The following is a 21726-nucleotide window of genomic DNA, read 5'->3' as shown; positions in this document are numbered from 1 at the left end:
TAATGGGAATGAGGCCATGCGCGCAGGGCCAGGGCGCTCGCTGGCCACATCCCCCCGCCGGGTGCAGTTGAACGCAGTTATAAACGGCAGCTGGGCGGCCCCTGAGCCAGACCGCTGAGGAGCCCCCAAGCCAGCCCAGGTAAGGCAGTGATGGATGTAGGGTCCCCTTGGCCCCGGGTGTGCAGGGACAGGTGGGCAGCGCTGCCTGCTGTGCCGTGCCATGCCATGACGTGCCAGTCCATGCCATGCTGTGCTATGGTGTGCCATGGCCTGCCATGCCATGCCATGCCATGCGACTGTGCCTGCACTGCTCTGCTCCAGCTTCGTCCCCACTGCAGGATGCCTCCTGCTCGGGCACCGGATACCAGAGCATCCCAATGCTGATGCAGCTGCCCAGGCAGCCTCCAGACGCTGAGGCGAGGCCGGGGTGCTGCCGCCGTGGTGCCCTGGGGAGTCCTGCTCAGGGAAATAGCGAGGAGTTAATCCCCACCTCCAGCTCTCCACCTCTCCTTCTCTCTTTCTTTTGCAGGAAGCTGAGCCCCGTGTCCTGTCTGCCTTCGCCTGCCCCTGCCTCTGTCTGATATGTTTGATATTAGGTTGTTTTATTGGAAAACCAACTAAATATCAAACATATTCTTACAGCGCCAGGGACACCCAGCGCTGACCCGGCAAGATGCTGCCTGCTACCTCCTGCGGGCAGGGGGGAGCACAAAGGGTCCGTGCCCCTTCCCGTACTCCCTGCCTGCCCTCTCGCTGCTGCAGTAAAACCCATCTGCCCACACCGCACGCCCGCCTCTGCGGGGCTGGGGAGAAGGAGCTGGGAGCTGCCATCGCTGCGGGCTGGCGGAGATTTGGGATGGTGGCATGGTCAGTGCTCAACACCTGTCCTCCTGCTTACGCCTGGGATGATCCCAGGACAAAGGCATGTGGCCCTGTGCCTACCACTGGCTCCGCTGCCCTGGTGCATGGGGTTATTTATGGCTACCGGGGCATGGAGGCACAGCGGCTGCTTGGGGCCCTTTGTAGGCACTGTCCCTTCTGCTGCCCTGCCTGGGGAGTGAGGAGCTGTCACCAGGGTTGGTCTCCGTCTTCTGGGTCCCTGTGTGCTTACCCCCTCAGCCCCCAAAATCTGTCCCTGGATGGGACAAGTGGGTCTCCCCCATGGGAGATCCCGACCTGGCTTGCAGGGCCAGTGGGACCTTGGAGCTGGCGCGAGGAGGCTGCTAATCCCCCAGCTGTGTAGGAAGTGCCACTGCTCTCCCTGAGAATTCCTCTCTGTGCCTGGGGAATTTGCTCCTCCAGCTGCCAACAGCATCTTCTGCCTCGCCGCCAAGCACCAGCACGGCTGGAGCTGGACTCGGGGCTCAGTGGACTCCCTGGGGGCTCTTCCCTGGGTGTCAGGCTTGGCTCCCCCCGCTGCTCCCTGCTGTGCCAAATAATTCAGGCCAGGGGCTGCTGCTAAGCCCCTGCTCTTAAAATAGCACCGGGCTGAGCTTGCCCTTTTCCATGCCACCCCCGGGGACGGGTAAATGTCAGCCCGGGGGCCACCAAAACATCCCAAGCCTGGTGGGGTGCAACCCAGGGGCGCTTCGCTGCCAGTGTCGCATGGACCCAGCTCAATGTCCCGACCATGTCCCGAGGGAGTGCCGAGTGGGAGCATGGTGTCCCTGTGATGCTGGCCACGGTGTCCCATTGCATGGGGTGGGTGGGCAGCCAGGACAATGTAAGACCCTCTGCTTGCAGACCTGCCGCTGCTTTTTATAACTGCCCCAGCTGTCCTCATGAGCCCAAATAAGGTTGCGGCCGCCTGGACCCCCCCAGGGCAGACAATGGGTCCTTAGCACAGACTTTTTGGGAAGGTGGGGAGGCAGCTCAGCCCAAGAAAGGCAAAGCCCCCCCACCGGCCAGCAGGGCAGAGTTGATAAACCAGGCAGCGGGGCGGCAGGCAGCACTGCTGCTCTGCCTGCCCCTTGCCCATCCTGCTGCCCACTGCCCCGCCGCCAGCGCCCGTGTCCCACCGAGGATGGAGGCCATCAAGAAGAAGATGCAGATGCTGAAGCTGGACAAGGAGAATGCCCTGGACCGGGCGGAGCAGGCAGAGGCTGAGCAGAAGCAGGCAGAGGAGCGGAGCAAGCAGGTAGGGGGGGTGGCAGAAGCCCCCAGTCCAGGAATGTTTGGGGGGATGGCTTCTCCCCGTGATGGACCACGCTGAGCCCAGACCCAACACAGACTGCGGCAAGAGGTTCAAGGGTGTGAGACCTGCCACTGTCCCACAGCTCGGGGGCATCCTGAGAGCTGCCCAGGGCTCAGCCCCTGCCAGCTGGTGGCATGTGGGACAGAGATGGACACTGTGAGGCAGATGGGGATGGGGTGGGATGGGGCAGGAGGGATGTCGTGGAGCAGAGCTGAGCCTGGGATGGGGTAGGCAGGGCTCTCCTGCCGTGTGGGGGTCCAGAGGGGTGTCCACCTGCAGTGACTGCCGCTGCCCTTCCAGCTGGAGGACGAGCTCGCCGCCATGCAGAAGAAGCTGAAGGGGACAGAGGATGAGCTGGACAAATACTCCGAGGCCCTGAAAGATGCCCAGGAGAAGTTGGAGCTGGCAGAGAAGAAGGCGGCAGACGTATGTATGGGATGCAGGGTGGGAGCTGGGTTGGCTGCCCTCCCCTTGTCGCCCTCCCCTTGTCACCCTCCCGGTAGGACTGCAAGCCCTTCTCTGCAGCCTTGGGGATGCAGGAAGGTCCCTGTCAGTCTTGGTGCACTCCTGGCAAAGCTGTACATGTGTCTGGGAGCAGAGAGTGACCCCAGAAAGGACACACCCTGGGGGGCCACCCATGGCCATGCAGGGGACAGAGGGATGCTGGCAGGGGCTGGTCCCAGATTCTTCTTGGGCGAGGATGTCCTGGGTAGCCTGGGAGCAGGGACAGAGCACGCTTGGCAGCCAGGACCCCTGAAGCAGGACATGAGGACCCCAAGCTGAGGACAGAGTGACAGCAGCTGGTGACAGCCAGCAGTCCCTCAAGCGCAGGACTTGGGGTCCACGCATCTCCCCAGGAAGCTCCGAGTCACAGTTGTTGGCAGAGGAGCCAAGCTCCAGAGGAGGAGGGAGCCCTTGTCTCCCCAGGCAGGCAGAGGCTGCGTGGGCAGCGTGACAACTGCACAGCCCAGCTATTGTTGGCTGCTGTTTCCAGGAAAACAATGGCATGACCGGTGCAGGGTTTCACTGGCCGGCTGCTCTCCCGGCCATCATGTGGCACAGCATCTGGCCCCACTCATCACCTGCCGGGACCTGGCAGTCAGAGGGGCTGTCACCCCATGGGGCTGCGATGTTGCAGGGGTTGAGTGTCAGTGTGTGGGAGCCAGGAGAAAGTCCTCAGTTCCTCAACAAGCCCAGTTCTGATGTCCGGCCCAGAGGCAAGAGCCTTTCCCTTCTGCTACACGACTGATGCCGGGCCATGGGGAAGCGCTCCAAGCCCCGGCACAGCGCCTGGGCTGGCTCTTGCCTGGCTTTGAACTGGGGTCCAGGGTGTAATCAGGAACTCCCGAGCTCTCTCTGAGTACTGGGCGGTTCATCAACCCTGTGGCTTTGCTTGTGGCTTCCTGTCCCAGCCCCAGCCGAGTGTGGCGGCAGCGCCGGCCCTGCACTGGAGCTCAGCACGTTCCAAGCACCGCGTTGCAGAGCTCTGGGGAGCCCTTTCCCTTCCTCGCATGCTTCTTCTCTCCCTTCGCTCCCTGCTGGCATTCTCAGTCTCCCTGCTGTCACACCACATCGCTGAGGACCACATCCCCACTCGCTTCACAACTTGTTAATCCTTTTCTGTGCATTTGGAGCTCCCTTTTTCTGCCCACTACCTCCTAGGGTGGCTCTCGGGGCTCCCCTGGTTTCACACTGGCTCGGGGAAGCAGAGCGGTGGGAGGAGGGATTTCGCACCCCAGAGCGTTGGATGTGCAGAGCTGTATCCCAGCTCCTTCCAGCCAGCAGGAGCGCGCAAGGTCAGGCCCTTTTGGTTGCCAGCTCATCTCTGGGGGACATGCCAAGCCATTTGGCTGGCCAAGTGCGTGCCAGCCCTCTCTGACCTGGCAGACGCAACCCTGGGGCACGTGCCTGCCCGACTGCCGAGGTTTTTAGGAGGCGGCACAGGGGCAGCAGCCCAGTGCCCCTTTTCCTTCTATTCATGTGCCCGAAGCCCTGCCAAACGGGCTTCGTGGTGAGTGAGGGCAGTGACGGTTCTTGGTTGTGTTTTTATTGAGCTCTAAGGGGTCTCCGTGACCCTTGCCGCACAGAGGAACGCCGCTCTCAGCAGCGTTTTCTGCCCCAGCTGAGACCAGAGAGTTTTAGCAACAGCTAAAGCTGTCGCAACAGTGGGTTTGTGGAGGGGGAGCCTGGCACCAGTGCTCAGCACTGCAGCTCGGCGGTGCCAGCAAACGCCAGAGCCCTGTTCCGGGGGAGGAAGGTGGGAAGCATGATCTGCCGCAGGGCTGCAGGGTCTTGGGCCTGGCGGGCTGCGAGGGCTCGCTAGGGCTGGAACGTGTGTGGGGAGAGGCGGTACATGAGCTCAGACCCCGGGAATGCGGCGGCCCGGCAGTGCCCGTATAAGGCCCGCGGGGCTGAGGGACAGGGCGGCCCCGGGGCTGCCCCAGCCCCATGGCGCTCCCGGGGCCGCACAGCCGCCGGACCGCGAGGGGTACATGCCCCGACGTGGGGCAGAACGCGAAGGCCCGTGTGGGGCAGGCTTCCAGGACTGTGTGGGGGCAAGGCCCAGGCCCTCGGGCCCCTGTGGGGCAGGTCCCAGCGTACCCAGCCCACCATGGGGCAGGTCCCGGTACCCCCTCTCCCGCCTGGGCCGCCCCGGTGTCCCCAGGCCGGGCGGTTGCTCTCTGTCTCCACGGCAACGCGGGCGGGGGAAGTGACGTCACTTCCCGGGCGGTGGGGCCGGGGCGGCGGGTTCCGGTATTTCAGGGCGGGGCCGGCGCAGCGCGGATCCGCGGGACGGGACGGGCCGGGACGAGAGGATGGCGGGGGCCACCACCATCGAGGCGGTGAAGCGCAAGATCCAGGTGCTGCAGCAGCAGGCGGATGACGCCGAGGAGCGGGCCGACCGCCTGCAGCGGGAGGTGGAGGCCGAGCGCCGCAACCGCGAGCAGGTATCGCCGGTGCCGCGGGCCGGGCTGCCGTGTGGGTCGGCCCCGCCGCCGGCGGCCCCGTGGGGAGGGGGTACCCCGCAGCCGGCCGTGCCGACCACCCGGGGGTGGGGGGTAGAGCCGGGGCGGGCGGCGCTCCCGCGGGTCTGGCGGTGTCGAGGGCCGCTCCGGACAGCGCCGCGGGGCCCGGGGCTGCGAGAGCATCGGTGCGATCCCGGCCCGGGTCTCCGCGTTCCTGCGTGGCCTTAGCTCGCAGCGATGCGGGCCCCGCGCCGCTCGCCCTGGGGTCTGCTGGGGCCGGGGGTCCCTCCCCGCCGCGTGTCCCGTGGTAGCGGCGGCGGCTCTCGCTGGGGTCCCCTGGACCCCGGCCGTGGTGCCTCGGCCGGTGCCTCGGAGTGACTGGAGCTGGAGGGAGCCGGCGGATCGCTCTTTCATTGTTACCGGTCTCCTGAGCCAGCCCGGAGCTGAAAGCGGCTGGTGGCTGCTGGGGAGGGCGCCCGGTCCCTGGTCGGGTTCCCTGGCTGTCTGCTTGCTCCGAGCTGCTGGAGAGGAAGGGAGGAACCCGGCCATCTTGTCTGGCCCAGTGTTGCAAGCACAAAGGTGTGAGTAGCTTTGGCATGTACTGATAAAATGGAAGTGATCTCACTCGTGATGGTGCCGATGCAGGAGCTGAGTGGAAAACTCCCTAGGCTCTGCATCCTGCCCAAATCCCAGCGAGCAGGGATCTCTGCTGCCTGGGGCAGGCAGCCCCCAAGACCTGCAGCCTTGTGAGAGCGTTGGGGGCAGGTAGGGACTGGGCTGGGATCGCTTGGAGGGAAGGAAGGGCCAACCATGGCAGAATCTGAGCTGGTGAGTGCTTGCTCTGACAGCTCTGTCAGGCTGGGGAGGCAGGCAAGGCTGGCGATACTGTGGGGACGGCGGACAGTGTGACACGGAGCAGGTCCTCAAGGGTGACTGTCTCAGATCTGAGCATGGCTCTCTGCAAATTTGCGCAGTGACTTTGCTGATGAGTCTGTTCAAATGAAGCTGAGGCTTTTCCACCCACAGTGCCCAGGTCTGAGGTCTGTGATGAGTGGTGTGGTGCTGCTGCTGTGGGACTGATCAGGCTTTGCTACTGAGGCTGATGGCAGAAGCTTCTGCTGTACAGTGGGACGAGGCCACTCCCAGACCTCATCTGGGCTCTTTCTTTGCAGCCACATAAGGAATTCTCTTGCAATAGCGGTGTTGTCATGGGAACGTGTGTGTTTTTCCCAGCTTGCTGGAGCCTTGTGATAGGGGAGAGAACCAGTGCTCCCAGTGTAGTGGTGTCTTGTACTCGCCCTGTGGCCTGGCCCTTGGGTCCTGAGGAATGTTACTATTAGATCTCTGTGGCCTGGGGAAGCGATGGTGAGCCTTGAAGGCTGAGGCAAGCTCTGTCCTTTGCTTACAGGGCTCCCGGTAGCTCCCTGACTCAGAGCTGTCTTTCTGAAGGAGGCACAGAGTAATGGGAATGTGCTGCTCGGCAGTGGGGCTGCCTGGAAGTGTCACCCCCATGCTCTGGGGAAGCCTGACGGCTTCAGCTGTATCCTGTGAGGAGAAGCAGAAAGCAAAGTGTAAGGACCCTTCTGCAGAGGGAGAGAGGCAGTTCCTTAAACGCAAGGGTGGTTTTTTTGGGTGGGTTAAGGCTGCCTGCAGGAAGTCAGGGCTAGATGATGTGGTTCAGGGGGTCAGGAAACAGAGGCTTGCTGTGCTGGTGTGTCTCAGTCCCCTGGGAGAAGGAGGAGGCTCTCCACCTTGACAGCTTGTTGCCTCTTTAATAGGCAAAAGACATGTGTCAAGCAGTCTCCTTCCCAGTTCTGTTTAATATATCATTTTGTTCCTCTTTGAGCAGAGCACTTCCTTCTCTGGAGGAACATGCTGGCAGGGCTGGCTCTGTGGCAGCCTGCTGCAGCACTGCCTTGTTTGAGCATCAAAGTGTTGTGGGCTTCCCTGGTGTAGAGCAGGGCATGCCAGCGTGGGAGCTCCTCTTCAACTTGTGTTCTCACAACCGGGTCTTGAAACATGCTGGGGAGGGGGGGACAGGATGGGGGGTCGGGGTGTGGGGGGACGGACACCACCGAGCACCTTGCTGCCAACTGGGGCAGGGGGGAGAGCTCGGACAGCCGCTCCCAGGAACTGAAGGTGATTTGTGTTGGGCCCTGCTCTAACACTGGCTTCTTTCATCGCTCTGCTCCTCCCTCTTTGGGCATGGTTAGAAGCAGCATGTCCTTGCAGGCTGCTTTGTTATAAGTAGCTGGGATATTTCATATATGCCTGGCATGTGCCTGTGCGTAGATCTCTGTAGAAGATCACAGTGCTGCCCTGAAATGGCTGCAGCCCTGTCCATCTTTGTACCAGTGCAGTAATCCTGCTGGAGAGCAGGATTCTGGGTTCCCTCGGGGTGGCTCAGGTGGGGTGTTAGCGTCCCCAAAGTGTCTAGGCTTCCCCCCAGGCTCTGGTCAGGGTTGATGCAGATTGGGCTCATAAGCAGATGCCTTGTGGTCTAGCAGTGGTGGGATAGCAGTGCTGCTGTAACAGGCCTGGCTGGAGGGGGTGTGATGATGGCTTCTGATCTCTGCTGATTCATTAAAGCCTCGGTCACTTTTGTGGTCATGCTTCTGGCAAATGCATGGCGCCTGCGGGCTCTTGGCAATTTCACCAGCTCCTGGCATGTATGACTGAACTGAGGTGGCTGCCTCAAGACTGGATGAGGCTTTTGGTCTTTCTCTAGGTTATTAGTGAATTGCTGGGAGGAAGAAAGCCTAGAGCATAGCTGGCCCTCCAGGCTTGAGCTGCTGGGGTTGTGGGCACTACAGCAATCAGCTGAGCCCTGCTGCTGCCCCAGGTCATGGCAGCGCTGTAGAAAGCCTAGCCTGCCAGCACCTTGACACAACTTGGCAGACCTCTGAACCTGAAGCTGTTAATCTTTCTCATGTTGCTGATGAGAGGGCTTGGTTCAAGCAATGCTCATGTCCAGATCACATGAATAAACCGACTTTGTGCTAAATGGTAGCTGTCAGAGCTCTGGTGTGGTGGATAAATAGGACTGTGATTGATGGCCTGGCAGGATTACAGCAGCTGCAGAGAAGGCCCATTAGCGTAAGTCATGTACTTAGTGTTTATGGCTTAAACTGTCATGTCAGCTCAAGCTGACAGGCGAGAAACCTGCAGGATGACTGCTGCATGGACAAAGCATGTGTGTGTGAAATGTCGTGAAGCTTAACGTGCGTGCAAGTGTATGGGAGTGCAGCCTCTGTAAGAAAGTGGATAAAGCACTCTGGCTTTGTTTTGGCTTCCCGTGTGCTGCTGCTGACCTGAAGGCAGACTTCAGCTGCCCTGCACAGACTGCTAATCTGCCACAGACTTGAGTCACCCTCATCTGCTCCCTCTAGGCTGAGGCAGAAGTGGCATCTTTGAATCGTCGTATCCAGCTGGTAGAAGAAGAGTTAGACCGAGCCCAGGAGCGCCTTGCCACAGCTCTGCAGAAGCTGGAAGAGGCAGAGAAGGCTGCAGATGAAAGTGAAAGGTGAGCAAGGGCTGCTGCTCTCACTCCGTCAAACATATCTGACGTGTTCCTGACTGAGGACCCAGTGCCATCAACCTCTTGGGCTTCCTAGGGGGTGGGAAGTATATACCACATCAAGGCTGGGTGTGGGAGTTGGTGCCCACTTATGCAGAGCAACTAAAACAATGCTGTTGGCCTTGAGTGAGTATCTTGGAACCTGAGGCTAAGGAGGGAGTAAGTGTTGTGTGGAATGTGTGCTACCATGCATCCCTACCTCCAAGGGAGGGGAAATAAGTGAGTTCTGGGACACTGTTGACTTGTAAAGGTGGCTGCTGGTGGGGAAGCCTCTCTTCCTGCTGGCTCTGCCAGCATACTCCCTTCTGGCAGACATCCCCTGACCTGGCAGTGTGATTCAAGAGGGGAGCAGTCCACTTCCAGTTGGCTCATGTACTTCATCGATGCACATGCTGAAGTGAGCAGCCTGACCCAGCTGATGTCCTGCCATAAAGACAGACTTGGCTCTTCCTGCATTCCAGCCTGGAAAGTGCTTGGCTCGGCTGTGTGAAGTCCCTAAGACAGCCTGGCTTGTTCTTCTTGGCAGTACCACATTTCCCTTGGTCCAGGAGCCCAGTGAGCTACTGGAGTAATGCACCAAGGAACAGTTAATTCTGAGCAATCAAGGTTGCTGTATTTGCATCAGCCCAGTGGTGCCTGCCTTCCTGTGCAACCCTCTGCACTCAGAGGTGTGGTGGCTCATAAGGAAGCAATGTGGTCCTGCAGGGGCACTGTTAATGCTCTGAAAGTCATTATACTGCTGGCTTGTACAGGATTGTTTTATACATCTCCCCTCCCTGTGCTTTCTTTTTGGCAGAGGCATGAAAGTCATTGAAAACAGAGCTCTGAAGGATGAGGAGAAGATGGAACTGCAGGAGATCCAGCTCAAGGAAGCCAAGCACATTGCAGAGGAGGCAGACAGGAAGTATGAGGAGGTGAGACCCTTGGATGCTCTAGTACAGTTGACCCTGGCTGGGAGAGATGGCTCCTCTTCCTGCTGCTGACAGGGCTTTCCTCAGCAAACCTGGGAGAGAGCCTGGCTCTCAGCAGAGCTACCTCAGTATTCCCCTTAGCCAAAAGACTCTGGCAGCTCCAGTGATGCCTGCAGGCATTCCCTTTACTGCCTTGCACAGCCTACAAGAACAGAATAATCTTCCTTCCTCTTAACTCTGATTCTCCCTTCCAGGTGGCTCGGAAACTGGTGATCATAGAAGGAGATCTGGAACGTACTGAAGAGAGAGCTGAGCTTGCAGAGTCGTGAGTAATCTGCTCACATGTAACTGGCACATCTACTTTTGCATGGGAACTAACACAGCATTTCTAACCTTGTTACACAAGGCCTGAAGCACAGGGTGGGTTTAGATCCTCAGATGAAAGAGTTGGAAGTGCTCTCCTGCTTGGAACAGGATTAGGTCTACTGAGGATGTGGAGTTTGTGAAGACGTGATTTGCCTTGTAGTGGAGATATTCTGCCCCTTTGCATGGAGGGACTCCCTGGTTAGTGAGGCCGGAGATTCCTTCTGCACTCAGTATTCACCAGCACTGCTTTGTATTTATGGTCCCAAGATCCTTACATGTTGCTACGGGGCACATGAGTGCACAGTGCTTGTCCTAAAGTGGCAGAGGCCTTGCAGGCTGGGACCTGAAGTGGCATGCGGGATGTCCAAGGGCACAACTGTGGCTGATGTTGGTCTTTGGCCTCTTATTAAAATGTTTGCAGTAACCACTACAGACTTCTGCACTGCTGAGCAGCAAGCTGGACTTCCTCTGCTTGGAGCAGACACAAACTGTGGTGCTTGGGCTACTTTCACATGTCTGGATGCTTTAGCTGATTCTCGAGGAGTTGGTCAGGGCCTTTCTGTACTCTGGGCCTTGTCTAACAAAGTTAGTGTGTACGCAGCAGTAGCACCATGCTTCCTGCCCAGACTTGCATGTCATGACCGTGACTTTTTTGTGTTTTTCTCCTACCCCCTTTTTTGCTCTGTGGTATTGTGCTATTGGTGCTCCTTTTGACCCTTGCCCCCATCTGGCTTGTGCCATCGTGTGACCATCACTAACAGTCGTTGCCGGGAGCTGCAGGAGCAGATCAGAGTGATGGACCAGAACTTGAAGTGTCTGTCTGTTGCTGAAGAAAAGGTACTAACCTTTCCCTTCTCGAACCATTAAACCAGAACTCTTGTGGTCCTCTTGCTATGCTCCTTTCCTCAGCTTAACTGCGTCTTTCTCTGTCCTGGAATGTTCTGTCCTCTCTGCCCATAAACATTCTTGCCTGAGTGGTGGTGGCTGTCCATCTGTCTGTCAGAACAGCTTCACTCCTTACAGCAAACTAAACATGTGGACACAGATTTCTGCTGGACCTGGAGTCTTCAAGTAGAAACTGCATCTCAGCTGCTCAGCTCAGTGCCCTGCACATGTGCTGGCAGAATACTTAAAATATGAACTTGGAGGTGGGAGGGGAACTTGCTTTCCGCACAAGTGCCTCAAAGCAGGGTCCCATCCAGTCTGATAGCAGACCGTCTCCTAAGGAACTTCCTGGTCTTTCCTGCACATGGATTCACTTCTTGTCTCTCCTGTCTTTTCCTCCCACTTCTTCTTTTCCTTTTTCTCCCCCTTTTCTTTACGAAACCCCACAGTAAATGTTCCGAGCTGGAAGAAGAGCTGAAGAATGTCACCAACAATCTCAAGTCTCTTGAGGCTCAGGCTGAGAAGGTAGGGCTGCTTGTCCAAGGGCCAGAAACATTTCTGTTTTGCTAGGAGGGTGTGTGACAGCAGAGCACCCACTGGGATGGAAATGACACAACTGCAGCCTTAAGCAAGCAAGGAGAACTGTGCTTGCTCATGCAAGGGAGCTAACGGATTTCAGTGCAGGGCTAATGTTGACTGTTGAAGCTGGGAGTGTGGAAGTCTGGCTGCCCTTCCCTGCCTTGGGGCAGACTTTATCAGCCAAGATGTTTATGCTGCTGGGACAAGAATTTTTCTGGGCCCAAGTTTGTGTTACGTGCATGGTGTGGGACTTGCTGCCTGACCCAGTTCTGTTGGACTAGGGTAGGGATGTGAACAGTTCCCAGTTGAAAGTTTCTGTGGACATGTGCACTGCAGTGAGGAGTTTAAGTCCCCCTCTGTAGCTGTGGGCTCCCTGGAGTGGGAGGTACCTGGGGCTGCTGAGGGCTGATGATTGCTGACTCTTCTCCTTTTCCTCAGTACTCTCAAAAAGAGGATAAATATGAAGAAGAGATCAAGATCCTGACTGATAAACTCAAAGAGGTGAGTGACTGTGTTGGGATGGCCCAGCTGGGTGAACTGACCTCAGCTTGACTGGGGAGAGATGTGGAGCATGGGAGACTTCATGTTCTCAGGCTGATGCCTTTGTAGTCCTTTGCTGTATCCCAAAGCTGTTGTACTAACTGGCTCGCTTCTGTCTGGCAGGCGGAGACGCGTGCTGAATTTGCTGAACGGTCTGTAGCCAAGCTGGAGAAGACCATTGATGATTTGGAAGGTACATTCTGGGGACGGGAAGCCAAAGAATATGTGGTGAGGAGTGGGGAGCTGAGGAAGGCTATCTCCCAGATAGCTGCAGAGTGGAGACACTGCTCTGCTCCTCAATACTCAGAGTATGACCTAACTTGGCCTCCAAGGTGAGGCTTGGTGCCTCTGGGCTCAAGAGTTGTGCACCATGTATCTACTCTGTGCAAACAGTTCCCTGGCTGCACTGCGGTAGGTCTCAAGCTCTTGATCCAAACACCTTGCTGTATCTGACTGATAGTGACAGATAGAGTGGCTGGTGTATCTTGGTTGTGATGTCCTCAGGAATGTAACTGGATTCCTATGCTCCAGCTTAACCAATTTTAAGGAATGGTGTAGGAAAAAAAACGCCTGAACCCAACAGGAATTGGTTACAATAACATACTTGTGTGCAGAATCTCATGCACATGGCTGTCTGCTGCAGACAGTGTTGCTGCAAGTCAACCACAGTAGTCAGTGGGTCTTGAAACAACCCCCATGAAGACTCAGGCTCCCCAGTGTCAGTCCTGGTTCAAGATTAAATCACCAGAAGCCCTGTCCATGCAGTGTGGTGGTCAGCCTGTGCCAAGGATGGGTTCCTTTCCTCCTCTTGGTCTGGGTTTGACAGTACTTCAGGAGCACTCCTGAGGCCAGCCATCACAGAATCCTGCGTTTCCTCAAGACATGGAAGGAGAAAGTTCCAACTGTCTCCCTTAAATCTGGGGCTGTGGCCAGATTCTTCTGTGGATAGCTGTGCTTGGAGTGGTGGTGCTGGTAAACCAAAACTGTTGCAGGCCTCCTACCTCGACCACAGCATGTGCCTTTGTGGTCTTTTAGTGCCAGGTCTTGGCGATTCAAAGCCATGTCTTACTGCCTGAAATCACTCATGAGGTTTTTTTATCTAGAAATAGCAATGGTGTCAGCTGAGCTGTTCCAGAACTGTAGCCAAGCAGCAATCTGAGCCACCTCATGATCCAGGGCAAGCTTTTATTGGGAACGGCACAAACTCCTCCAAATCCCTGCATGCTTCCCTTGAAACATGTTGATCGAGAGTTGGCTCTAGTCTCCAGCCTTGCTGCTGAAGTGACCTAGTTTATGACAACTGACAAAGTTCTCTGGGCTCTGTCAAGTTGTTAACAACATTACCAGCTGTACTGTAGCCTAGGCAGCCAGAGCTGGGAGAAGTCTGTGCCAGCTCTGTGCAGTGCTCAAGGAGTGCATCAGGGCAAGTTTTAGGACTGCCTCCTCCCCTGAAGGTGGGTGATCTGCCTGTCTGCTCCATTATCTGATGGAAAACAGAGGTGTGGCCTGTCTGTTTGGCTTGTCCTGCCTAGCTGTGTACTACAGAATGGGAATTCCCTCTGCCCAGGGCTATTATGTGACTGACTTCTCCCAAGCTGTTTTTTGTATTGAGACTGAAGTTGAGAACAAAGCACCTCAATTGATCTATGCCTTCCTTAGATGTAGCAAGCTTCTCCCTAAGTGGATGGAGTTGCCCTTCCCTGCTGCTCCTCCTGTTAGTGGTTCTTGCTGACCTAGCTGGGCAGCTTGTTCTCACAAGCTGATGCAGCTTGGGTTCTTGGCTCTACTCCCCTTGGAGCTGGCTTGTAATCCTGGAAGGCACTCGCTGGTCAGACTGTCCTCAGGCTGTTGGAACCCTCCTGTTCATTGTCAGGAACTAATATGGAGTTGTGATGGCTCCACATCTAACTTCATTTTCTTCTGTTCATGAGTCCCATACTGCTTTTCCTGCCCCAGGGTGTTGGAAGAACTCCTCTACCTTCCCTCATTGTTTCCCTTTTGTTCTCCTCCTAAACATCTTCTAGATGAGCTCTATGCCCAGAAACTGAAGTACAAAGCAATTAGTGAGGAACTGGACCACGCCTTGAATGACATGACTTCCATGTAAATATGAGCTGGCTGGTGTTTGCCTCTTGCTTCAGCAGGCTAGACCGCCAGAGCTTGCTTGGTTTGCTGTGATTTTCATAGTTGGAGAATCAATGGCACTGTGTTGTCTAGGTTACTTCTACAGATCTCTGCCTCGAGGATTGTGGAGGCTTCCCTGCAGCATGCTGTAGTCTAACTCTAGGTCCTTGTGATCTGCATGTGTAACACTAAGTGCTGTGCTGGCCTGAAAGGGTTCTGACTTGAACTCTATGAGTGCAATTCCCAGTCCCACTGGGAAAGGCTTCCTAAGGTAATGTGGCTTAGTTTTCTGCTGGAGCCACTGGGCCATGGTCTCGGGTTTCCTCCTGGAAGAGGCTGTGGATAGCCCTTGAGTGGATTCCTTAAGAATTGCCCTAACATGCTTGAGATGGGCTGGATCATGAACTGATCTGTGGAAGTAGCTGAACTCGTATGTTTATGCAACTTTGCTACTGGGCTTTTTGTTCAGATTTGTGGTGGGTTCTGCTAACAGCTGCTCCACACAGTCCTTACCACTAACCAAGGAGAGGCCAGGTACTTGCACTGCAGAGGAAGAGCCTTAACACTAGTGTCTGAAAGCTCCCTAAGCAAAGTTTGCTGTGCACAAACACTTAAGCTTCTCTTAAAAAAATTAGTGTCTCCTTCTGTCTCATGCAGATAAGTCTTGTGATTCCAAACTCCACTTTGGATTTGCCTCTCTGCTTGGTGGCTTGTTCTGCATCTGCACCCTGCATTCATGCTCTCGTCATCTTGCTCTGAATTCCAGTACCTTTTTCCAGTTACTGTGCACAGGGCATCCCTGGGAACGAGTGCTGTAAAGACGCTGAAGCTTGACAGCAGCAGCAGCCCCCCAGTTATGCTGCACTTGCTCCTAAACAAAGCTCCCTCTGTTTGACCCGATGTGCCAGACACTGCTGTGCTCTGAGGGGCTGCCCTTTCAATGTCTGGGTGTAGCTGGGAGTATGTTGTTCTCATCTGCATATCTTGTGTAGAGCCATAAAGCTCCTTTTGTATTTCTCTTGCCTCTTGCTTGAGCATGATGTCACCTTTTTTAAGGAAAACAATTCTTGTATAAATTGAATGGAACGGCTGGTGCTTTTGAGAAATGAGTTTCTAGTGACCACTTGCTGCTTTAGAGTAACTGTTCCAATGTTGCCTTGAAACCAGTGTAACCATCATCACCCATGCTGGAATACAGACTTCATTAATATGCTGGATTTTTCCCTTTGGGTGTCTTATTGGCTCACAGATGTGAATTGCAGCTCTGCAAATAGTGCCTTGGTGGACAGCATGTTCTGTAGGGTCAAATGGGAGGCTGGGGTTTGCAGCAGGAAGTCCTTGAGCTGTGCCTGCTTCATTCAGCCTGGCTAAAGACACTCCTCACACCTGCCTGCTCTGTAGTGTTCACTGGCATTGGTTGCCAAATGCTGGCTTGCAGTGGGAAGTCACCACACCTGATAGTCACTGGGTCACTGGCAGGGTGTAAAAGCTAATAAATATCAAGTGAGCTCTGGCTGGTTTCCAGTTGTACAGGACTGGTTGGGTGTGAGGTGCTGCCTGTGTTGGGGGGGGATGTATGGCCCCTTGCTTCAGGAATGAGAATGCACTGCAGCAGGGCTGTGGGCATCTGAGCCAGGGAATCTCTGTGTTGCAGAGTCCTCCTCTCCCCATGCAGGGGTTGAGGGTGATGGGATCTTCCTGGGAGTGTGGCATGGAGCTTTACACTGAGCACTGCAGCTGGCAGCAGACTGCAAACACTTGACATGTGCCACTGCTGATCTGAGTCTGTTGCTAGTTGCTCTGGTATCATAAACACTGATCAGCCTCTCGTAACTGTATGTGCTGCCTTGTGGTGGCTTGTCAAATATTTTTTCCTTTCTGGATTGGTTCATCTGCCACAGTGCCCGAAGAGCCCTTCATGAACAGAGTTTTGACGAAATGGGACACCTCCCGTGGTTTCCTCAGGTTTGTGTCACTCCATTCTCCACACAAATGGCACTAGCAGTAAAGATAGTCCAGATATGCTGAACTGCCCTAGCCTGTTTTCACTCTTGTCTTCTGTGTCAGGGCTGTCCACTGTCTGCTGGGTCTGGGTGATGAAGGAGGGAGCATTCCCACAAGGAATTTTAAAGGGTAATAGCTTGGAAAGATCTGGCAGATGGTGGTCTGACTCTTCTGGGGTATGGGGCAATAACTGTGCCCTGTAAGCACAAAGCAAGAACCCATAACTCCTCAGTAACCAAACCTGCAGCTGGAGTAGGGGGTCTAGATCCTGCGGGAGGGGCAAGGTTTCTGTCACAAGTGTTCAGGTGTGTGGAGGCTTCCAGCCCAGTGCTCAGTTGCCAGCTCTTACCACGTGGGAGGTGGTACCTTGCCCTTATGAAATGGCCTCCCTCCTCATGGGGAGGTCCTGTAGGCTGTGGGTTTATTACTGGCTCACACTGTGTGGAGCTGGTTGCTGTGCTGTTGCACAGTGGTGTTGCAAGTGATGTTATCGAAGGCTGGGCTGTGGCAGGCCCTTTCCCTGCTTGTTGTAATGGAACTCCATGCTGCAGGGTGGGTGGGTGATGCAACTTCTGCCCTGGGAGGTTTTGAGAGGCTTCTGGTCTGGCTGGATTGCTAGGCTTGTGCAGGCTGGTTACTGTTAGCTGGGCTGTTGACTCGGGATTGCTGCAAATGCAGATTAGCTGACCAGAAGGCCCAGGTCCTGGAGTTCCGGTTGCAAGGATGGCTGGTAAGGCTGCCCTGCAGGCTGGGTGGAGAAGGGAGCAGGCCAAACACTGGAGCTAGCCCCAGCAGACCTGGGCAAGTGTTCCATGTTGAGGAGGTGTTCCTGAAGTCTAGGAAGGGGCATGCCAATTACTTCAGTCAATCTGTCCCCTCATGTGGGTAGATCATCAGGTCCCCATCCATAATCAGTACTGCTCGCTTGAAGGCAGCGAGCTGTTGCACCAGCCTACAGCCATTAGTACTTCTGACAGCAGTTCACTCCTATCCTTTGCTACTCTGGAGACCCAGGACCAGCCCTGATCACCTGGGGCTGGAGACTGGCATCAGGGTACCCAGACTGCTTGCTCAGAGACAGCATGGAGGCCAGAGAGCGAGTCTGTAGCAGCAGTGGTAGCTGATGTTGCAAGGTAGGCTCTGATGTAGGCCAGGATGGGGTGTACCTGTCCCCCATACCACAACTTCCCTCAACTTCTAGTTAGATTGTGGTGGGACAGAAATTGTTGGCTTCTCTGGCTGTTGCTTGGTCCCTTGAAGGCTGTAAAGGGACAATCAATCAACTTTACTACCCTCTGTCCTGCGGAGTGAGGTGCAGCTAGAGCAGGTGCTGAGGGCTGAGAGGAGCTGAGGGTAGTTGGGTGAAGGTGAGCTTTCCTCCTTGCATGTGGCTGTCACAATGGAGGGACTGGGCTGAGACTCTCTGGAGAGGGGGACATGCTTCAGCTGCTCCATGTGAACAGCTTGACTTGGTGTGTCCTGGATCTTACCTGGCCAGGTCTTGTTCAAGAGCAAAATATTCCTAGGTTGAAAGCAATGAGGAATGGTGTAGATCCCCTTCAGAGGGTGCCCTAGATTACTAGGGGTTTTGCAGTACAAGGATTTGGGAAGGCTAAGGCCACCAAGAATTGCTGTGCTTTATGCTCGCTCATCATGCAGAGGCAGCATGTTGTATGTATTGCTACAGTTTGCAATGATTAGTTCTGCCAGGCTGGAAGCTGTTGTGTAAGGATTTTTCACTGCCTGGAATTCCCCCAAATTCAGGAATTGGAGTTGTCAGGCTGGGAGGACCCTGCCTGTGTAGAGATGGGCAGAGACAGATGCTGAACCAGTTCTCTGCAGTGGCTGGTTCTGGCTGACAGGCTGCAGCCCCAAGAGGTGACCTGTCCTGGGAGAGGATCCGGCTGGTTCTCCCGTTCCCTGGAGCTGCTGATGAATACATGTGCTTGGTACCAGCCTTGGGGACAAGCATGGCTGCTAGGGCCTTGTGAGGCTGTAAGGACAGGGACTGAGTGGGAGGTGAAGGCTGTCAGATGCAGTGGCAGTTTGTGCCCTGCTCATTTAGTTGTTCTGGGGCAGATGTAAAATAGGAGCCTGTGCTCCATAACTTCCTCTGTCCTGTACCTGAAGCAGATACTGCCTTCAGTCCTTGTCTAGATGTGGTGGGTTGTTAGTGTGGCACAAAGGCATGTCCTTGGAGGGGTGTCCTCCAGGTCAGGTATGAGATGCTGTCATTCTCAGTTCTTCTGGTGTCCCTGTCCTACTGTTAAAAACCCCATCAATCCCTCTGCTGTGTGGTGTGACTCACTCTGGAAGGTGCTTCTGGTTCAGCTGTGGTAGGACTACTTCTTTCTGCACAGTGCTCCACAGGCTTAAAGTACATCCTAAGTCTCGCTCCTTACCTGGGTACAGCCCAGTCCAGCCTGCAGGCTCATCTTCTGGTGTTCTTCTCTTCCTTTCTTTGCCTTCGCAAGCCCTCGGCAGCACTTCCATTTCTGCCCGCACGTGGTTTTCTCTGTGATCATCCTGAGCTGAAATAAAAGTTAGAGTAAGACAAACCTTTGTTCTCCCTGGCTTCATCTGTGTAATAGCCTAGACTTGATCCTCAGAGGCACGTGTTATGGAGACAGCTTATTTGATGTGCTCATCTTGGTACTCTACTAACCTTCCCTTTCTCTCTTTTTCTCTCTTCCTCTTGTTTCCCCTAATCCTGTTGCTGCTGCAGAGCGCCTGTACAGCCAGCTTGAGAAAAACCGCCTGCTCTCTAATGAGCTGAAGTTAACGCTGCATGATCTGTGTGACTGAGAAGGGGGCCCACTAATACCATTAAACAAGCTTATTGCGACCACCAATGCTGTGGACCACAGTGAAATCTGATCATTCTTAAGACTGGCAGACTTGCAAATTTTATGCAATTGCTGCTATTTAAAGGGGCACTTGAATTTATCCTCTAATTTATTTAAGAGTTGGTTGTTGGTTTTTTGTTTTTTTTTTTTATAAAGGTAACCTCTGTTCTTGGTGAAGTAACCCTCAGACTTGGCTGTTTTTTGAGCAGTCTTGTTCACTTGTCCAGGGGGTCCTGCCTGGCTCCTCCATGGAACCAGAATGGCTGCACCCACTAAGAGAGGGGTGGGGTGAAGTTAGGCTTATGTCTGCTAAAAGATGCCTGTCAAGTGCTATGACTTAATTTACTGTTAGCTGAATGACTGTAGGATTTCCTGCTGCATGGAATGATGGCTTCTAACAATAAATGACTGACCTTGTGGTCTGTAAGACACTGCATACCTGTAGTACTTTCCTATATGGTTGAGTCCTAGCCTAGAAGGTTTGGGGGAAGCAGTCATTCCTGGGGCCTGACCCCAGTGCAGCTGCAGAGCCCCAGAACAGGTTGGGAAAGCTCATGGGCCTCTTGAAAACAAGTCCCAAAATCCACAGCATGAGGCTGTGTCTTGAGTGCCTGCAGGCACAAATCTCTAAAAGCTGCCGTTGCTAGTGCTCTAGGAAGGCTGCTTCTTGCTCTGTGCACAGTTTCTGACCCTGGGGAGGTTGGGGAGTGGCTTTGAGAAACTGCCTGTACCTAAAGGACATCTTTCTACAGCCTGTCTGTCCTGTGTCCCAGCGTGTGGATCTCTTCAGTGATAAGGGTGGGCTCACCTTTGGAGTAAAGCCTACCTAGAGCACTAGTTGCTGATCTGAGCTCTCCTCCTGGCTTAAGGAACATGTGAGAATTGACAGTGCAGCTGCCTGTAGTCTCGAGCAAAGTTGTAGCACCCTTGGTCCTACTTGCTCCCTGCCTGCCCTTCACTGAAAACAGCCTTTTCCCTGCTGTTCTTGAGGCGTGGTTGTCTGCTCCCTGCTGCTAGGTAGTTACGGTCTTGGTGACCAGCTTGGCATCTCTGTCCTGTGCTTGGGGGATGGGGCCCACAACCAGCTGTAATTCCAGGGGGTGATTTCTAAGTGTGTTTTACCTCCACATTGCTCTTGGGTGCCTTGCTGGGCACAGGGGTCTGCTGTCTGGAAGTGTTGAAGGCCTGGGGCTAGCTACAGTCAGAGGCACCTGCATGCAAAACACGGCCTAGAGCACTGGGTAAAAGTACATCGTGACTGTGCCAACTGGGAGCACCGGCAATGCGAGAGGCAAGGGCTACAAATGAGCCAGGTAACTTCAGAGCTTCTAGCTGCACCCAGCCAGGCACCCCCACTCTAAGGACTTGCTGTGGCAGCGTGCTGGGAAGGGGCTAGTGCAAGCTTTCTTTGGTGAAGGTTTCTCTGTTGTCTGAAGCTGACTTATAACTCTTGCTTCCTGCCAGATAAACTGAAATCCACCAAAGAGGAGCATCTCTGCACGCAAAGAATGCTGGACCAGACCCTGCTAGACCTGAACGAGATGTAATGGATCCCTGCTACTGCCTCCGCCACATGATGCCTGGGGGGGGCAGCCCAGCTGCTGCTGACCTCTAACCCTTGGGGACCAGAGTTTACTTTCTGTTGCCAACTTGACCAAACAACAAATCTTGTCCTTCGCCTCAGGGTTAAAGGCCATCAGGTTGGGCAGAGCTTCAAACAGCATTATTAAGGGAAATAAACAATGCAATAATGTTTGGGGAGCATGTTTGAGATGTATACATTTTGTAACTACCTTTTTTTGTAGCAACCATTGTAAACATTCCAAATAACTTGTGAGAGGCTGGTGAGCTATACTTTAAAGCTCTTGGCTTTAAAATTGGGTATTAACCTTCTGTTACTCAGCTTTGGACCACCCTGCTTTGGCAGGGGAGGAAGGAGGGTGTGATGGTTCTGGCTGTGGCCACTGAATCAAAGTAGCTGGGCTAGGGATGGCAGCCTGTTGGGAAGTCTTCCTTTCCAGGAGCTGTTTGCCAAAAGAGCAGTTCAGTTTCTCAGCTTTAAGATAACTCTGTGTTGTGGAGAAGCAACTTGGGTGAGACTTTTTTTTTTTTTAAGCCAAGCCTGTTATCTGAACAATTGAACCTTTGCAGGGGTTGTTTCCCTCCCCACCCCCACCCCCCCCCCCATGCCACTGTTGGCCACTCCCTTTCCTGGTAGGCTTAGAGAAGCCATGGCCCCTCTAACCCATTGCTACACAGGGGTTGAATTTGCCTTCACTAAGTGCTGATGCACCAAGCTTTATCGCTCATTGCTGGGTTACACTTAACAGCTTAAGTACAACAGCCTTGCTTTCTTGGAGAAGTTTTTTTTGCCTACCCTGAGGGAGGGAACCAAGGCCTTCCCTCCTGGCCAGGAGTGCTCTTAGTGTCTTAATAAGGTACAAGCCATCTTGCTGTGCATTGCTGATGTGTAGTTGTTGTGAGGCGTGAGTGTGGAGATGTGTCAAGCTCGCGGTGTGTAGCTTGTGGTTTGAGCATGCTGCTTGGTTGTAGCATTTCTAGGGGCCAATCTGGAGAAAAGGAACCCTATCAAAGTGTTTTGATACTAAATTGAAAAATTGTCTTACTGTCTTTTGAAATAAAAACCAATCCCTCCACACTGCTGTCTGGCTGGAGAGCTTTACTGTCTGTGTGCCACCTCGTTTGGGCCTGTGGGGGATGAGGGTGGGTCTGA

At 54.6% G+C, this 21726-nt stretch overlaps 1 protein-coding gene across 19 annotated transcripts; it reads left to right on the top strand.

Moving 5' to 3' along the window:
• The first annotated feature begins 1045 nt into the window (after positions 1–1045).
• Positions 1046–21649, top strand: TPM3 (tropomyosin 3). 19 transcript variants are annotated; one of them, XM_069795647.1, is made up of 12 exons: positions 1046–2137; positions 2495–2620; positions 8550–8683; positions 9534–9651; positions 9903–9973; positions 10776–10851; positions 11917–11979; positions 12142–12211; positions 14043–14121; positions 16044–16107; positions 19745–19867; positions 20457–21649. In XM_069795647.1, exons 1-11 carry the CDS (start codon positions 2024–2026, stop codon positions 19820–19822), a joined length of 993 nt encoding a protein of 330 aa, XP_069651748.1. In that variant the 5' UTR covers positions 1046–2023; the 3' UTR covers positions 19823–19867; positions 20457–21649. The 19 variants fall into 19 exon arrangements, with proteins under 19 accessions (XP_069651748.1, XP_069651758.1, XP_069651756.1 ...); XM_069795646.1 differs by lacking the exon at positions 10776–10851 and adding an exon at positions 11349–11424 and having other exon boundaries at positions 1584–2137; XM_069795648.1 differs by lacking the exons at positions 10776–10851; positions 19745–19867; positions 20457–21649 and adding exons at positions 11349–11424; positions 18872–19428 and having other exon boundaries at positions 1588–2137.
• The last annotated feature ends 77 nt before the right edge of the window (positions 21650–21726 follow it).

This window comes from Haliaeetus albicilla, chromosome 10, assembly GCF_947461875.1.
Source record: "Haliaeetus albicilla chromosome 10, bHalAlb1.1, whole genome shotgun sequence".
Lineage (NCBI taxonomy): Eukaryota > Metazoa > Chordata > Aves > Accipitriformes > Accipitridae > Haliaeetus > Haliaeetus albicilla.
The sequence above is the reverse complement of the archived record's forward strand: the minus strand, read 5'-3'. Positions and strand labels throughout refer to the sequence as shown.